The following is a 14597-nucleotide window of genomic DNA, read 5'->3' as shown; positions in this document are numbered from 1 at the left end:
CTTACCTAATCTCTCTGTGCCTCCATTTCTTTATCTAGTGAAAGAAACTAAACTAGGTCTCCCCCTGAGAGAGCCATGAGCTAATCAATGGAAGGCGCCAGGGGAGGAGTCGTTTCATTAGCTATTGAGTGACCACTGCATGCCTGGCACATTTTCATGAAAAAAGGAATATATATGTATATAATATATATTATATATATACATATGTATGTGTGTGTATATGTGTGCCTTTCGTGAGAAGAAAGATGTGATGCACATAGAGTGGTAAGAGTCAAGAAAGAATACAACAGGTGTAAGAGGATGGCATACCAGAGAGTCAGCCCAAGAACTCTTCCTCCCCACTCCTCCAGGATATAGTGACCGGTGAGAGACCTGAGGGAGGGAGTCAGGGGTAAAGGCAGCCAAAGGGCCGGAGCCCCTCTTACCAGCAGAGGGCACTGTGATCCGGTGGCAGGACCCAGCATCAGAAGGCAAGAGAAGAGGTCCATGGGTACCTAGAGCTCCAGGTACAGATGGACTGAATCATCAACAGCAAGGCTCAGTTCACTAATGTTTCTTGGGCCTTGACTTCTTTTATTTTTTTCTCTTCTCCTGTACTTAAACAGTATGAAAGCATTTTTTTAACTGTCCCACCATGCTGTAGCCCAGGGCAAGTCATTTAGTTTCTCTTTGATTCTAGTGGATTGAAACCCTTGGAAAGATTATGTCTTCTTTAATCAATACACCTATAATTTTGGTCTAAATGTCGAAGTGCTTTGAAATTTTGGAAAGCTGTACAAACATCTGGAATTGCTATTTTTGCTTAGTGATTTCCGTGCTTCTGGCCCTTGAACTTCCGTTGAGTTCCATCGAACGTTGTCTCCCCTTTCTAGTGTTCCTGTGCTCAGCACTGGGTATGTCGGCTGCTTGAACAGTCACAAGTTGTGTTGTGTGCTCCTGACAAACCAGGTTACTCAGACACCTCATGGAAGCTCAGCTTCAGAAAGAGGACTGTATGTAGGCAAAATGTCTGTGGCACAAGAGGTGCATGTTAATGTGGCAAATCAGTGCAGGCAACCTGCAAGCTTCTGAGGAGTGATCCCACATGTCAGTGAGTTGGTCATGGAATGATTTAAACTGTATAAAACCCTTATCATCAGAAACTCCATCAAAATGCTCTTATACTGTCAAGTCTTAGAAATGAGATGTCATATTTCCTTCACTCCAAGCTTTTGTAGCTAGTGTTTGCTATGTCCACTGGGCAGAAATCTGTAAGAATACAAGATGTGTGAAATAAAAGAAAACGTTGCATTAGTCCTCTATGACATTGAGATGTGCATAATGTCTAAGTTACTGAGTTGTTCACAGAGGTTTTCCTATTTAAGAATCATGAAACTTATTATATATAATCAACTTAAGCTTGTGAAGTTCTTCCTTGTGTCTGGCCCAAATCTTCTATAGTTTGAATACATTTCTTTTCATCTCTGCAAATGGAAAACAGCTGCCAGCCTTTCCGATAACAACCTTTGTGTACTTGAAGATGGTGATTAAGTTTACCCACAGCCTTCTTCCTCCGCTAAGTAATGCCTTCAACCCATCTTCAAAGTTTCCAGATCCCTCCCCCTTAATCATCTCTTGATCTCCTTAAGCTGTTCTACATTCTTCTTTAACTGTGGATTCCAAACATTCTAGGGGTCCTTTGGTGGTCCTATGTCATTGTCATTCGTATGGGAAATGAACAATTTTATCAACATCCAGAAAGACAAGCTGTTGTTAGGCTCACATTCTCCCAGTGGACTGGGCCTAGGTTTGTGGCTGCAGATGTGCATTTGGGAATATCAGGCCTGTTGAACTCAACCTCAAGCTCAGCTCTAAGAAACACGTGCTGCCCTGTGCCGCCTCTTCTGGATTCAGCAGCCAGGAATCCGTTTCCAGTGGTTTCCTCTCTAAGTATCCCAGTGGTTTCCAGTATTTTAGGTTTCCTGTGTTTTGCTGCTGTTTCTTTGTCTAAATCAAGGCATGTGCAATGATAATGATATGCCTTAGAGTCTCTCTTTCTCTCCATAGATAGTTTGCTTTGGAATAGCCAGATAGGGGATAGGGGACGTGGTTTTCTGTGTCTTCTCTCATTGAAACCATGGAGCAGAGAAGCTCTCAAAAAGAGAGCACAGAAAGTTAAGAGAGCTGCGTTGTGTCATTGAAACAGTGGTGATCATATGCCATCTTCATTGCTTGAGGCTTTGATTGATTCATTGATACCACCTCTGTCCTCTTTCTCCTCTGTTTCCCCTAAAGCCCTGTGTTCCTTGGAAACTAAGGGATGTTGGGTCACCGCTGTCAGTTAAGGCACAGGGGAGTCTGACCAGAGCGTTCCATTGCTCACTTCCACAGGCTTCTCCTGCTGAAGCAAAACCCAGCTCATTCTCCAGTCAGCCCTGCAGCGTCCGGGGGCATGGCATTGGCATGGCCAGCACGTGACCTCAGACAAGCGCAGGCAGGAGGGCCGCATCCCTCGATGGCATGACTAGATATGTGGGGTCAGCTTGGAATGTGTGATCAGAAGTGTGCTGATAAGTGATCTGAAATCCTTATGACATTCCTCTCTCTAGATATAGGGCTGTGAAACAATGGCTCCAGGGTAGAAATTACCTTGGTACTTTTAAAATATACAATTTTATTGTTATTAGTAAGGTTTTATACAGAGGGGTTACCATTCCATAAACCAGGTAATGAATTGATTTCTTTCCCTTCCTTTGCTTTCTCCCAGTTTCCTCTTCCATCCTTGCCCACAAGTTACATAGTTCATTTTCCACACAGTATATACTAAATACCATGACTACGTTTGTTCACACTTCCTCCCTCCCTTTCTGTGCCCCTTTTGCCCCCCAAAAGAAAAAAAACTAAAATTGAAAACAACAATAACAGAAAAATACATGTTTCCATTTCCTGGAATTCCTTTCAATAAGTAGTATTTTAAATGATCAGGAGATGCCTTAGGGTTCCTCCCTTAAAAGTATCCTCCTTTATGGGCTGGGAAGGTGGCTCAGTGGTAGCGTGCTTGCCTTGCATGCATGAGGCCCTGGGTTCAATTTCTCAGCACCACATAAGCAAAAAGAAAAAAGCCGGAAGTGGCGCTGTGGCTCAAGTAGTGGAGCGCTAGCCTTGAGCTGAAAAGCTGAGGGACAGCGCTCAGGCCCAGAGTTCAGGCCCCACGACCAGACCCCCCCCCCCCAAAAAAAAAAACTATCCTCCTTTAGTCTGGTTTTTGTGTGAATGCCTAGAGTCCTGTATAAGTTATCATGTACAGATACATTTTAGGTCTAGTTTCCACATGAGAGAAAGCATGTACCATTTGTCTCTCTGAGCTGTTCCAGTCCATCCATTTCCCTATAAATGACATAATGTTAGTCTTTCTAATGGATGGATAAAAGTCTATTGTGTATATGTGTCATATTTTTTATCCTATCTATCTACTTTTAATGAGAAGTAATATATATTGTAATTACCACCAAATTTTGTAGATACTTAGAACTCCAAGTTTGGGATAACTGATCACTGGAATCATTGTGAATTAGACTGAATCACAGCATGGCTACATTTCACAATAAGATACGGTTTTGGAAGTGCCAACCCTGTGCTTGAATTGTAGAACTTCCTGTAGTCCATTTGCAGCTTTCCTAGTCTTCACTGCCGGGGTTATTCTTGATTCCATTCTGATTAGTCAGCAGGATATTAGGTACAATTAAAAGATACTGTATCGGGCACTTAAAATTCTTTTCCTTCTTTAATGAGATATAGAATTCCAGATCTTGCTACAGTGTATTCTTGTGGCCCTGAGCAGTCCTTGTGACCCTGGATATGGTGCTATGGGTAGACAAGAGAATAATGCTACATTAACTTTGTGTCTCTTTTGTCTAGTCTAACAGGCAGCCAGCTAAGTTGAACCTTCTCACCTGCCAGGTGAAACCGAATGCTGAGGACAAGAAGTCTTTTGACCTCATATCACGTGAGTCCTTCCTGCCTGCCTGCCTCCTACCCTCCCCCTCCCTTCCTTCCTCCCTTCCTCCCTTCCTTCCTTCCTTCCTTCCTTCCTTCCTTCCTTCCTTCCTTCCTTTCCTTCCCTCCCTCCCTCCCTCCCTCCCTCCCTCCCTCCTTCCTTCCTTCCTTCCTTCATCCCTCCCTCCCTCCCTCTCTCCCTCCCTCCCTCCCTCCCTCCCTTCCTTCCTTCCTTCCTTCCTTCCTTCCTTCCTTCCTTCCTTCCCTCCTTTCTTTCTTCCTTCCTTCCTTCCTTCCCTCCTTTCTTTCTTCCTTCCTTCCTTCCTTTTTCTGGGGTTGGTGTATGTGTGTTGGGTGCCAGTTTGTGCCTCGGCACTGTCCCTGAGGTTTTGGCTGAAAGCTAGCTCTTTACCACTGGAACCATCCACTTTCAGGGGCTCATTGGTGATAAGAGTCTCACAGACTTTCCTTCCCGGGTCTGGCTTTGAACCATAATCCTCAGAGCTCAGCCTCCCAAGTGGCTAGGATTATAGGCATGAGCTACTGGCACTTGGCCATGTGAGTTCTTTTTAAAAGTACTCTGAGTTGGTTAGTGTGGGTTCTAAGACCACATTTCTCTTCCCTGCAGATTAAAGCAGCAGTAGCTCCCAAGCAGACCCCCTCGTTGTCCTCCATACAACTTCTGGTTATTTCTGCATGTACAGCTCTAGGAAGACCCCTGAAGTTTCTTTTTCTTGTTTGTTTGCTTTTTGTTTTTAGACTAGATCCTACTGTGTTGCCCAGTATAGTCTCAAATTCATGAGGTCAAAGTGGTCTTCCTATCTCAGCTTCATGAGTAACCGAGCCTCTGGGTGAGCACCCCCTCACCCAGCTTCCTTGGGTCTCAAGTGTGCTGAGCCCACGTGTAGCCAGGGAGACCTGACAGTGTCAGATCTGGCATTATTGTTAGCAGTACTTGAGGTTTTTTAGCGCAAGGCCTTGTGCTTGCTAGGCAGGTGCTCTGGTGTGCGGTGTTTTGACATACATGTCATCTCTGTCTTGGTAAGGTGAGGGTCTTAGAAAGAGTCACATAGGAAGTGCTAAGTAATTGTGACTTCTCCTGTCTATGTTGAAGTCATCTTGCAAATCTTGAATTTTAAGAAGGAATTTCACTGGGGTTGGAGGCATGGCTCAGTTGGTAGAATGCTAGCCAGGGAGTGAAAGCATCAGGTACCAAGCTCCAATCCCACTCTTCTAACAGAAAAAGAAAAAGAAAAGAAAGAAAGAACTTCCTTGTAGACACAGACCTTCCCTGCTTCCTCCCTCCTGTACTTGGTGACAAAGGTTGAGCCTTTCTTCCTTGGAACCTGGTTCAACCAGAGAGCAGCCTAGCATGGGGGATAGGGGCAGAGCTAACCTGCATGTAGATTCTCAGGGTCAGAGAAATGGAGGCCCATTGATTGCTGGTAAGGAGACTCTGACATGCTCAATGACGTGCACCACTGAGTCTCTTCCCCTCTTATCTTGTGGATCTGAAGAGGTGCTTAAGATGTGCTCAGCAGTTGTGGTATTTTATTATATTCCTGTTGTACTTAAGAAAAAATTACTGACAGCGAATTGTTTTCCTGCTGAAACACAGTGATATAAAAACAAAATGATATTAAATTGCTACTTTTACTGCATGTGTTTTTTGTTTTTCAGGAACTTAAAAATCTGCATTATCCTGAAGGTTCACTTTGTTTTCTCTTTGGTATTTCAGATAATAGGACATATCACTTTCAGGCAGAAGATGAGCAAGATTATGTAGCGTAAGTAGTTTTGAAATAATAGCACAATGACAATTGAAAACACTGTGTTTAGAACTGCTCTGAGTGCCATTCGGTCTCCTTTTCTACTCTGGACCTTACCACTCCACTTATGCTGGTGTCTCCTGCAAGCTGGGCTTCAGCTTGGGCACCCCCAGGCTCCAGCTTCCTCTCACTCCCCATGGCCCCTACACACTATCCTGCACTCCTCTAGTGTACATCCTCAGCCCTCTTGAGACTGATGCTTTATGCATCTTTTAGTCATACCACCTGTACTGAGAAGGGGCCTGCTTGTTCAGTGCTTCTTGCCTGATGCATAAGCCTGTCTACCAGATGCCCGACTATTCCCCTGAGAGGAGCAGAGGAGCCTGGCCAGGTGCTGCACAGGTAAAGGGAGCGTCACACAGTGGGAAGGAGCTTGAGGTCACCAAGTACTTGGTCTCCATCCTGCGCCATCTTTATTCCTCTTCTTTCCTGTAGTCCAATAGCCTGCCATGACTGCCAAATGCAGTGTATTACTATTAGCGTCTCAGCTGCTTACATGGGTGTAAGAGCAGCAACTTAAGCCTTTTGTTGTTGGTTTATTTTGTTGAGTTTCAGAACTGGGGTTTGAACTCAGCACCTTGCACTCATACTTTGCCTTTATTGCTCAAGGCTAGTAGTCTGTCATTTGAGCGACTGCCCCACTACTGCTCTTTGCTGGTCAATTGGCAATAAGAGTCTCTTGGACTTTGTTGCGCTGGCTGATTTTGTACTATAATTCTCAGATCTCAGCCTCCTGTGTAGCTAGGAATACAGGCATGTACCACCAGCACCCAGCCCACGTTTTTCTAACAAGTTCTTGGAGTAATTTGGGTCAAACTTCATGAACATTAATAATTATTCATTCACTAATTACATCCAGAGCACTGCAGGTGATGTTCACACCCATTTTGCCTCACAATCTATCTTCCTTTCTTCTCTCCTTCACGTACACGCACATATACACTTCTCTTGAATGTTACACCAAGGAGACAGAAGAAGAATAGGAAATGGATAGAAAGTATGAAGCACTGGGAAAATGGCAAAGAAGAAAATGGCTATGAAAAGAAAGAAGGAAGAGCAAGATCCATCTATTAGATCCTCCACCTGCATGAGCACCACATAGCCAGTAACGCTGCAGGCACTGAAGTTTAGACTGAGTGGAGCCCTACTCTGAAGGAGCAGCCAAGCTAGGAGCAAGGAGGCCATGTACTGGGACAGCCCACACTCAGGTCAAACGCTCTGCTGGGTTCTTGGATTTGTTGCTCAAAAGTGACCTTCTAGTGCATGGTAGGCCTGAGCTGGCTCCAGAAAGCTGTAAATACTCTGAGATCCTAGTATGGAGGAGCCACAGGACTATTCCATGTAACTAATGCAGAGTTGACAGACTGGGTGGTGACCAAGAACCAAATAGGAAAGGAAGATGGTGAATGACTGCCTTCCAGATTCTCAGAGAGGTGATACTTACTGAGATGAGACCATGTTAAGTATATATCTTCTGCCTTATTAGTCTTCTCCCACAGGAAGTAGCTTTTGCCCCTATGTCCACCTGTGGAAACAGGCACATTGTACCCATCTTCAGACAAGTTCCTGATTAGCTAAGTTTTAACCCAGACCATTCCATAACCATATTGAAATATTGCTTCCCATGTCTGATTCTACTCTTTCCTCTTTCCATTTCTGCAAAGCTCTGAGTTGAAGACAAGTGGGAGATGTATGAAGCAGAGAGCAGATGCACTTCATCTTTGTTCCCTTTTGTCTCAAACCAAGGCCTTCAATATCTTATTTATTTTTTGCGATTTATGGGTAATTCTGTACCAGTTTTGTTAAATACTGGTTTGCATGTGGGTTGTGATGTTCTCTGGGCTGGGGCTGCTGGGGCTGTAGGGGAAATTTTGCACATTTTCTACTTTGAATCTCTTTGGGTACCGGGAGGGAAGCCCCAGGTTTTTCTTTGGCCTCCAGATTTACATAGAGGACATCATTGAGTTCCCTAACCATGGAAAAATGTCCAGTGAAATTAAATGAGGAAATCCCTTCTCTCAGAATCAAAAGGCAGGTACAAAAAGAGCAGATGCATGTTTGAAGGTCAGTGATGTGGCTTCTAGGAGAAGCTCTGCCCACCCAGGGCTTCTGTCCTTCAGGAAGAGTGTTGTATCAGTCTGCAGCTGAGTGGATGGGAATTACAGGTCTCACTTGCCAAACTCTGAAAGTGAGAATAAAATGTAGGAAGTTCCTAACACAGCAGCAGTTTATTTTTTTTCTTTTTATTTTAATTGTTCTGGCATAGCAGCAGTTTATTCTTTTGCCTTGTAGAAACTCTAACCAACTTTCAAAGTATGGTAATAAAATTATGCACTATATTGTTTTTTATACTTTGTGGTATGCATGTTACTTTAAAAGAACTTGAATTTTTTAATATTATTATAATCACTTTGATTCTTGACCTTCTTGAAATGTAGCCATTTCATCTCACCCAATTTGAATTGCTTCCTCTGGAAAATTAATTGCTCTTTAAACGTATGTTTTCTGATTTTCACAACAAATTTCATTTTTTTAAAAATCATGAGCCCTGGGATAAAGAAGCAAGTATATAATGAAAGGAACTCTGAAAAGGAAGTAGCTTTTCCTCCCAGCCGGACTCAGTACAGCTGGGTTAGACCCAGAACCTTCCTGGATTCCTCAAGGAGGAAGGTATTTGTAAACCCTAACCTGGGGCCCTTGGAAGTGTCTGTTTCAAAACCTGTAAATAATTGGCGTATGGAAGATAACCAGTCTGTATGACTAATAACCAAAATAGTGCTTGAGGAAAGCATACAATTCTTAGTTTTTAGTTTGAAATAAAATAATAATTTTAAAGGTTGTATTATTTAAAACGTATTCACTAATAGACCCATGCCCAACCTGTTGTAAAAAAGTCAAGCTGGCAGATCTCATAGATCGCTGAAGGTGAGCGCCACCTAGAGTCAAAGGTGTGCCTTGCGCTTACATATTGTAAGCAGTCTGGTTTGGCTTTAAATTCTCATACAGCTTCTGTCACTTCTTCAAACACTCACTGTAGAAAGTGCTTTGCTTAATAGCCATCATAGTATCCGGCCTATCGCATACCAAAGAAACAGCACTCCGTTCTGAGTCTCACTGTTTTCACTTGAGAGCAAGTGTCCATTAAGAACATAAAAGCAATGGCTTGCCATGGTTTTCATTTTCTTTCCAAAAACTAAATTTGGATTTTTTTCCTAATTCATGAAAGTAATACAGATTCTTAGATTTGGAGAATTACAGAAAGGCACGAAATTAAGCTGTCCTCCATTAGTTTCTTCTTAAAGAGAATCAAAGACAAACCATACCGACACTTTGTTGAAACTTCTTCCAGCCTTTCTCTCCCAAACATAAATACCTAATGTACACATATCTTTAAACTTGAGATTATATCATGAAACATGTTTTCCCCTGTTTTAATTAAACATGAGCATTTCTCTGTCCTCAAAAATTATTTGAAACTTAAAAACTGTTCTATTTTATTATTTTATCAATGTTCTGCCACGTTGAAGTGGCTCACACCTATAATCCTAGGACTTAGGAGGCTAAGATCTGAGAATCATGGTTTGAAACCAGCCTAGGCAGGAAATTCTATGAGACTCTGATCTCCAGTTAATCACCAAAAATCCAGAAGTGGAGGTGTGGCTCAAGTGGTAGAGGGCTGGCCTGGAGCAAAAAAGCTCATGGATAGCCCTCAGGCCCTCAGTTCAAGCCTCAAGACTTGCGCACGTGCACATACAGTATAATAATGCCCTATTGGGGCTGGGAAGTTGGCTCAGTGGTAGAGCGCTTGCCTTGTATGCCTGAGGCCCTGGGTTCGATTCCTCAGCACCACATAAGCAAAAAGAAAAAAGCCAGAAGTGGCGCTGTGGCTCAAGTGGTAGGGCACTAGCCTTGAGCTGAAGAGCTGAGGGACAGTGCTCAGGCTCAGAGTTCAGGCCCCACAACCAGACCAAAAAATAATAATAATAATAATGCCCTATTGTTGAGTGTTTGGTTTTATGCATAGCTTTGTAGCAAAGGGGTATTATATTAGTATATGGTGGACTTACCTATAATCAAATAAACTGCATTCTTTACTTTGTATTCTAAATGTCAGTATGTTTCCAAGTTATTTTGCCTTTTTACAAGCATACATTTTTATGGCTGCTAATGAAGTAGCCCTTCATTTCCACTGTTAAATATTCCTGTAGACATGGACTTCCAGGGAAGAGATGCCTTTTGCTGCATTCCTATATCTATTTCTCACATTTCTATCTTATGGTTACATTGGGTTCATCCCTTGCTAGCCTTGTCCTCCCTAGCTTTCCCTTTATTCTGTCCACATGGGAAGACAAACACGTGGGTATTCATGTAATTCCTGTCTTACATTGGCTTTTTCTCATCTAGTCCAGTATCTAATGTTTTTCTTATGTGTTGCTTTGGATTTCTTTTTGCATGTATGTGCATTTGAGTGTAGTGAGGATTGAACCTAGTACCTTGTTGCTAGGCTCACATTCTTTATCTTGTCCCATCAAATTTAGTCTCTCCATTTTCCTCACTTTATTGCTCTTTTTTGCAGTGGGGATAGAAAAGAATGGCCAGTCCTTTCTGAAGGCCTTCTCTGATATTTTGATCACAGATGGATATCAGTATTGACAAACAGCAAAGAAGAGGCTCTAACCATGGCCTTTCGTGGTGAGCAGAGCACAGGGGAGAACAGCTTGGAAGACTTGACAAAAGCCATCATTGAAGATGTCCAGCGGCTCCCTGGGAATGACGTGTGCTGTGACTGTGGCTCATCAGGTATCCTTCCCCTACTTGAAATGGCTTCTGAGGTCCTCTTTTCCTGTAATTACTTAAAGCCTTACTTCCTATGGACGTGCACACAATGTGTATTCCCAACATCAATATTCCCTGAGCTGCTCTTACTTACACTGTTCTCTCTACCTGGAAAGCTCCTATGTATCCTTCAAAGTGATTACCTGTCTCAGTGCTCCCTTTCCTACCGTGTTCAGTTAAATAAAAATCATAGACATAAGGGGGAAAGCATAGGACTTGGTGTCCAAATTTTAAATCATAAGTCTGCTATTCAGCAGAATAGTCTCATACTGAGCTCTTCTCTATTGTAGTCTGCAGATACTAATACACCTCCATTGTAAGTACTTGATAAAATAATCAATAGGGGCTAGGGACTGGTTGGGATGTGACACAAACTCTTCTTCCTTCCTGCTTCCATAGAGGTGTCTCCTTCCCATGGATTTCTGTATTACCGATACATTACCAACTGCTGACACTTACGGTTTGTGCCAAGGAATGTGCTAGATGTTTTATTTATATGATTATGTTATATCATCATAGAAGCTTTGTGAGCAATATACTAATCTCCTCATTCATAAGATGAGAAGTTATTTGTTTAAGATCATGCAACTGGGGGGTGAACACAGCTACAAAATCTGATGTTCTTTTTTATTTTGGTTTTGTGTTTTGAACTTTTTATGATGCTTAGAGATTGAACCCCAGCTCCTTATTGACATTACGCAAGCACTCTACCACTGGGTTAATTCCCCAGCATAAAGCTGGCATTAGGATATGTTTATTGTTCTACTTACTGGGCTTTACCACACAGGATGTCATAGCACCTCAGAAAAAGAGTCTCAAGTTGACTGTCATGTAAACCTAAGTGCTTTAAGACAATGGCAGAGGAATAGTAAATACTGAGGTGCTAGCCAATCAAAAGAAATGACATTTTAGTGACATAAAAATAATTGTGCCCACAGTCCTGGAGGAATCTTTTGGTCATAAGGCGCTATAAAACATTGAATGTTCAGTATTTATGGCTGTCTTATTGCCAAGAGGAATGTAAGGAGAAGCCGTAGCCAGGAATGATGGGTAAGGGCTGGGAAGGTGGCTCAGTGGTAGAGCGCTTGCCTTGCATGCTTGAGGCCCTGGGTTCAATTCCTTAGCACCACATGAGCAAAAGGAAAAAAAGCCGGAAGTGGTGCTGTGGCTCAAGTGGTAGAGCGCTAGCCTTGAGCTGAAGAGCTGAGGGACAGTGCCCAGGCCCAGAGTTCAGGCCCCACGACCGGACCCAAAAAAAAAAAAAAAAAGAATGGTGAATGGTGGGTAAAGCTAGTTGCAGCTAGACTAATGACAGCTTCAGAATCTAGGCTGCAGTTGCAGGATTTAGGACCTTCACCTCGCTTGTTCAGGGATGGTAGTGGCATTAAGGGAACCTTCCCACAAATCTTGAAGACATTGCATAGGATCTCCTACGAAACAGGTTTCTCAAATAAGCTACAAGGATTAAGGCTTGATTGTGATTTTAAATAAATGTGGAAGAGAAACTTTTATGTTAATCCCTAGGCTAAACAACAAGCATCTATGTCTTCCATTTAAATTTTTCCCTCTTAATAATTCTTACCAAGTCTTACTACTATTTTAGTTTTCTTGATATTTGGCATACAAAGTTACCTATCTTGTTTGTTTTCATTAAATCTTTTCTACAGAACCCACATGGCTTTCAACCAACTTGGGTATTTTAACATGTATAGAATGTTCTGGAATCCATAGGGAAATGGGTGTTCACATTTCTCGAATTCAGTCTTTGGAACTAGACAAATTAGGAACTTCTGAACTCTTGGTAAGTCTTAGCTTGTACTTTGGAAGAGAACTTTCATTGTCCTGAATATAATTAAAATATTACTTTGTGGTCTTTGTTTGTGTTCAGTACAAAGAATGCTTATTCCTAAATTGTATGTATTTGCTTAGATGTTTAAAACTTAACTTGTGTGATGTGAAGACTTAACTGTTTTCTATTTCCTATTTGAAGAAATGGTGACTCACGCAACTTTTCTTTGGGGATGGACTTCTTCTAAGCTGCTTTTTTTCTTTAGGAAGAGGTTTCTTTTGTGATTCACTGTAATGGCAATTATAATCACATGTTTCCATTACCACCTACTGGCTTCAGTTATTAAAACTAATTATTGAAAAGTTTTTCCCAGTTTTGTTTTCTGCTTGTATGTTAATAAAGTACCCATGAATTGAAAATGGCCTATTCCATATTGTCACAAAAGTAGTTACTTTTGAAACCATAACTACTTCCAGTAGTGAAGAAATAAAGTGTATGTGGAGTTGTCTTGCTTAGTGTTATGCGGAAAAGGCATGACTAGTTAAACTTGTTTTCTTGAACCATTTCTCCCCACACACCCATCATGATTCACCCAAACTTGAAGTCCTCATAAGGTCCAAACTAAATTGGTCCTGATCAAAGGCCCACTTAGCATCCTCATCATTTACAGGACTATAAGAGTAAAATTTGTTAAGGGAAGTGGAACTCCTCCTTGAGCAGAATCCGAATGAAATGGAACTCAGATAAACTGGAAACCTAGCATATCACTAACCTCTTCCAAAGAAAAGGCTAGGGCAGTTAGCCACCCAGCTGCAGGCTTTGCCATCGGAGCATCCACTGAACAGTGATGTGGCTTGTGTTGTATGAGCCTTCTCACTTGGGAAGGAGGGAATTATGCTGGCACTTAGCTCTTCATTTCACTTTAGCATTTCAGAGGAAGACTCAGGCCTAATTCCTGAAACACATTTTCCCTTAGTATAGGACTAGTGCCATACCATCTCTTTGACCTGTGAAAAAGAGACCCAATTGACATCTAAACATAGGAAAATAAAGTGCTAAACATTTGCTGCAAAATAGACCCAAGATTTGGGCTGGGAAGGTGCCTCAGTGGTGGAGTGTTTGCCTTGCATGCACGAGGGTTTGATTCCTTAGCACCACATAAGCAGAAAAAGCTGGAAGTGGTACTCTAGCTCAAGTGGTAGAGTGCTAACCTTGAGCTGAAGAGCTGAGGGACAATGCCCAGGCCCAGAGTTCAGGCCCCACGGCCGACAAAAATAAATAAATAAAAATAGCCCCAAGATTCTTCACCCAAATACCCACTTGTATGAATATTCCTTAACATTTTGCATTACTCTTAGAACTGTATGTGATAAAGATCTTGAGCCCAGAAGCAAAATGCTTCTTGGCTCTTCTTCTCTTGCTACCCATAGCATCTTACCATGTGCCAAATAAGTAATCCTGCTTTCTCCCCTAGTCAATATTAAACGAAAGTATATGGCTGAGTAGCAAAGCTGTTGCTGTTCATGTCCATTGAGAATTTATATTAGACTCACATGGAGCCTGCTCTTTTTGCTCTCTGATTGTTTGTATGTCTATAAGTCCAGCTCCTTGTTGCTTCTGGCATTTATCACATATTTATAGACATTATTTCTTGTCATTGGCCTGATTCCACTAGACTCTGCCTGAGTCCCTATGGGAAGGGAACATGGTTTACCTTTCCTAAAAGTTCAATGCCTAGCACAGAATGAATACTCAGTAAATTTTGATTGAACAGATAGACAGATGAGGGAAAATATAATCCCCAAATTCTCAAAAGCAAAATAATAGGAAAGTTTTAACTGTAGTAACATGCTTACCATAGTGTGTTTTGTTTCTGTTACAGCTGGCCAAGAATGTAGGAAACAATAGTTTTAATGATATTATGGAAGCAAATTTACCCAGCCCTTCACCAAAACCCACTCCTTCGAGTGATATGTAAGTACTTCTAATATATTGAATACTTGACCCACTCCATAATTGTTTTTCTATCCTCCCTAGAATCTTAGTGGTTGTATTTCTCCTATCTTCAGGGAAAAGAAAAGTGTTTTGAATGTGTTTCTTGGACACAATTCTTTTTCTTTTTAATTTTCTCTCTTTTATTTTTATATGTTTTTATTGTAAAAATATTG

At 41.9% G+C, this 14597-nt stretch overlaps 1 protein-coding gene across 2 annotated transcripts in view; it reads left to right on the top strand.

The window, feature by feature from the left end:
* Asap1 (ArfGAP with SH3 domain, ankyrin repeat and PH domain 1) overlaps positions 1-14597 on the top strand; it is a 262146-nt gene that overhangs the window by 202596 nt on the left and 44953 nt on the right. For both annotated transcript variants that reach the window (XM_042699919.1, XM_042699918.1), the window contains exons 13-17: positions 3898-3985; positions 5714-5762; positions 10441-10604; positions 12308-12441; positions 14312-14403. In XM_042699919.1, the coding sequence (XP_042555853.1) occupies positions 3898-3985; positions 5714-5762; positions 10441-10604; positions 12308-12441; positions 14312-14403 (527 nt within the window). The remainder of the gene's footprint in view (positions 1-3897; positions 3986-5713; positions 5763-10440; positions 10605-12307; positions 12442-14311; positions 14404-14597) is intronic.

This window comes from Dipodomys spectabilis, unplaced genomic scaffold (genome assembly GCF_019054845.1).
Source record: "Dipodomys spectabilis isolate Male_0828 unplaced genomic scaffold, ASM1905484v1 ptg000264l, whole genome shotgun sequence".
In the NCBI taxonomy this organism is placed as follows: Eukaryota; Metazoa; Chordata; class Mammalia; order Rodentia; family Heteromyidae; genus Dipodomys; species Dipodomys spectabilis.
Note: the sequence above shows the minus strand (reverse complement) of the source record. Positions and strands in the feature narration are given on the sequence as shown.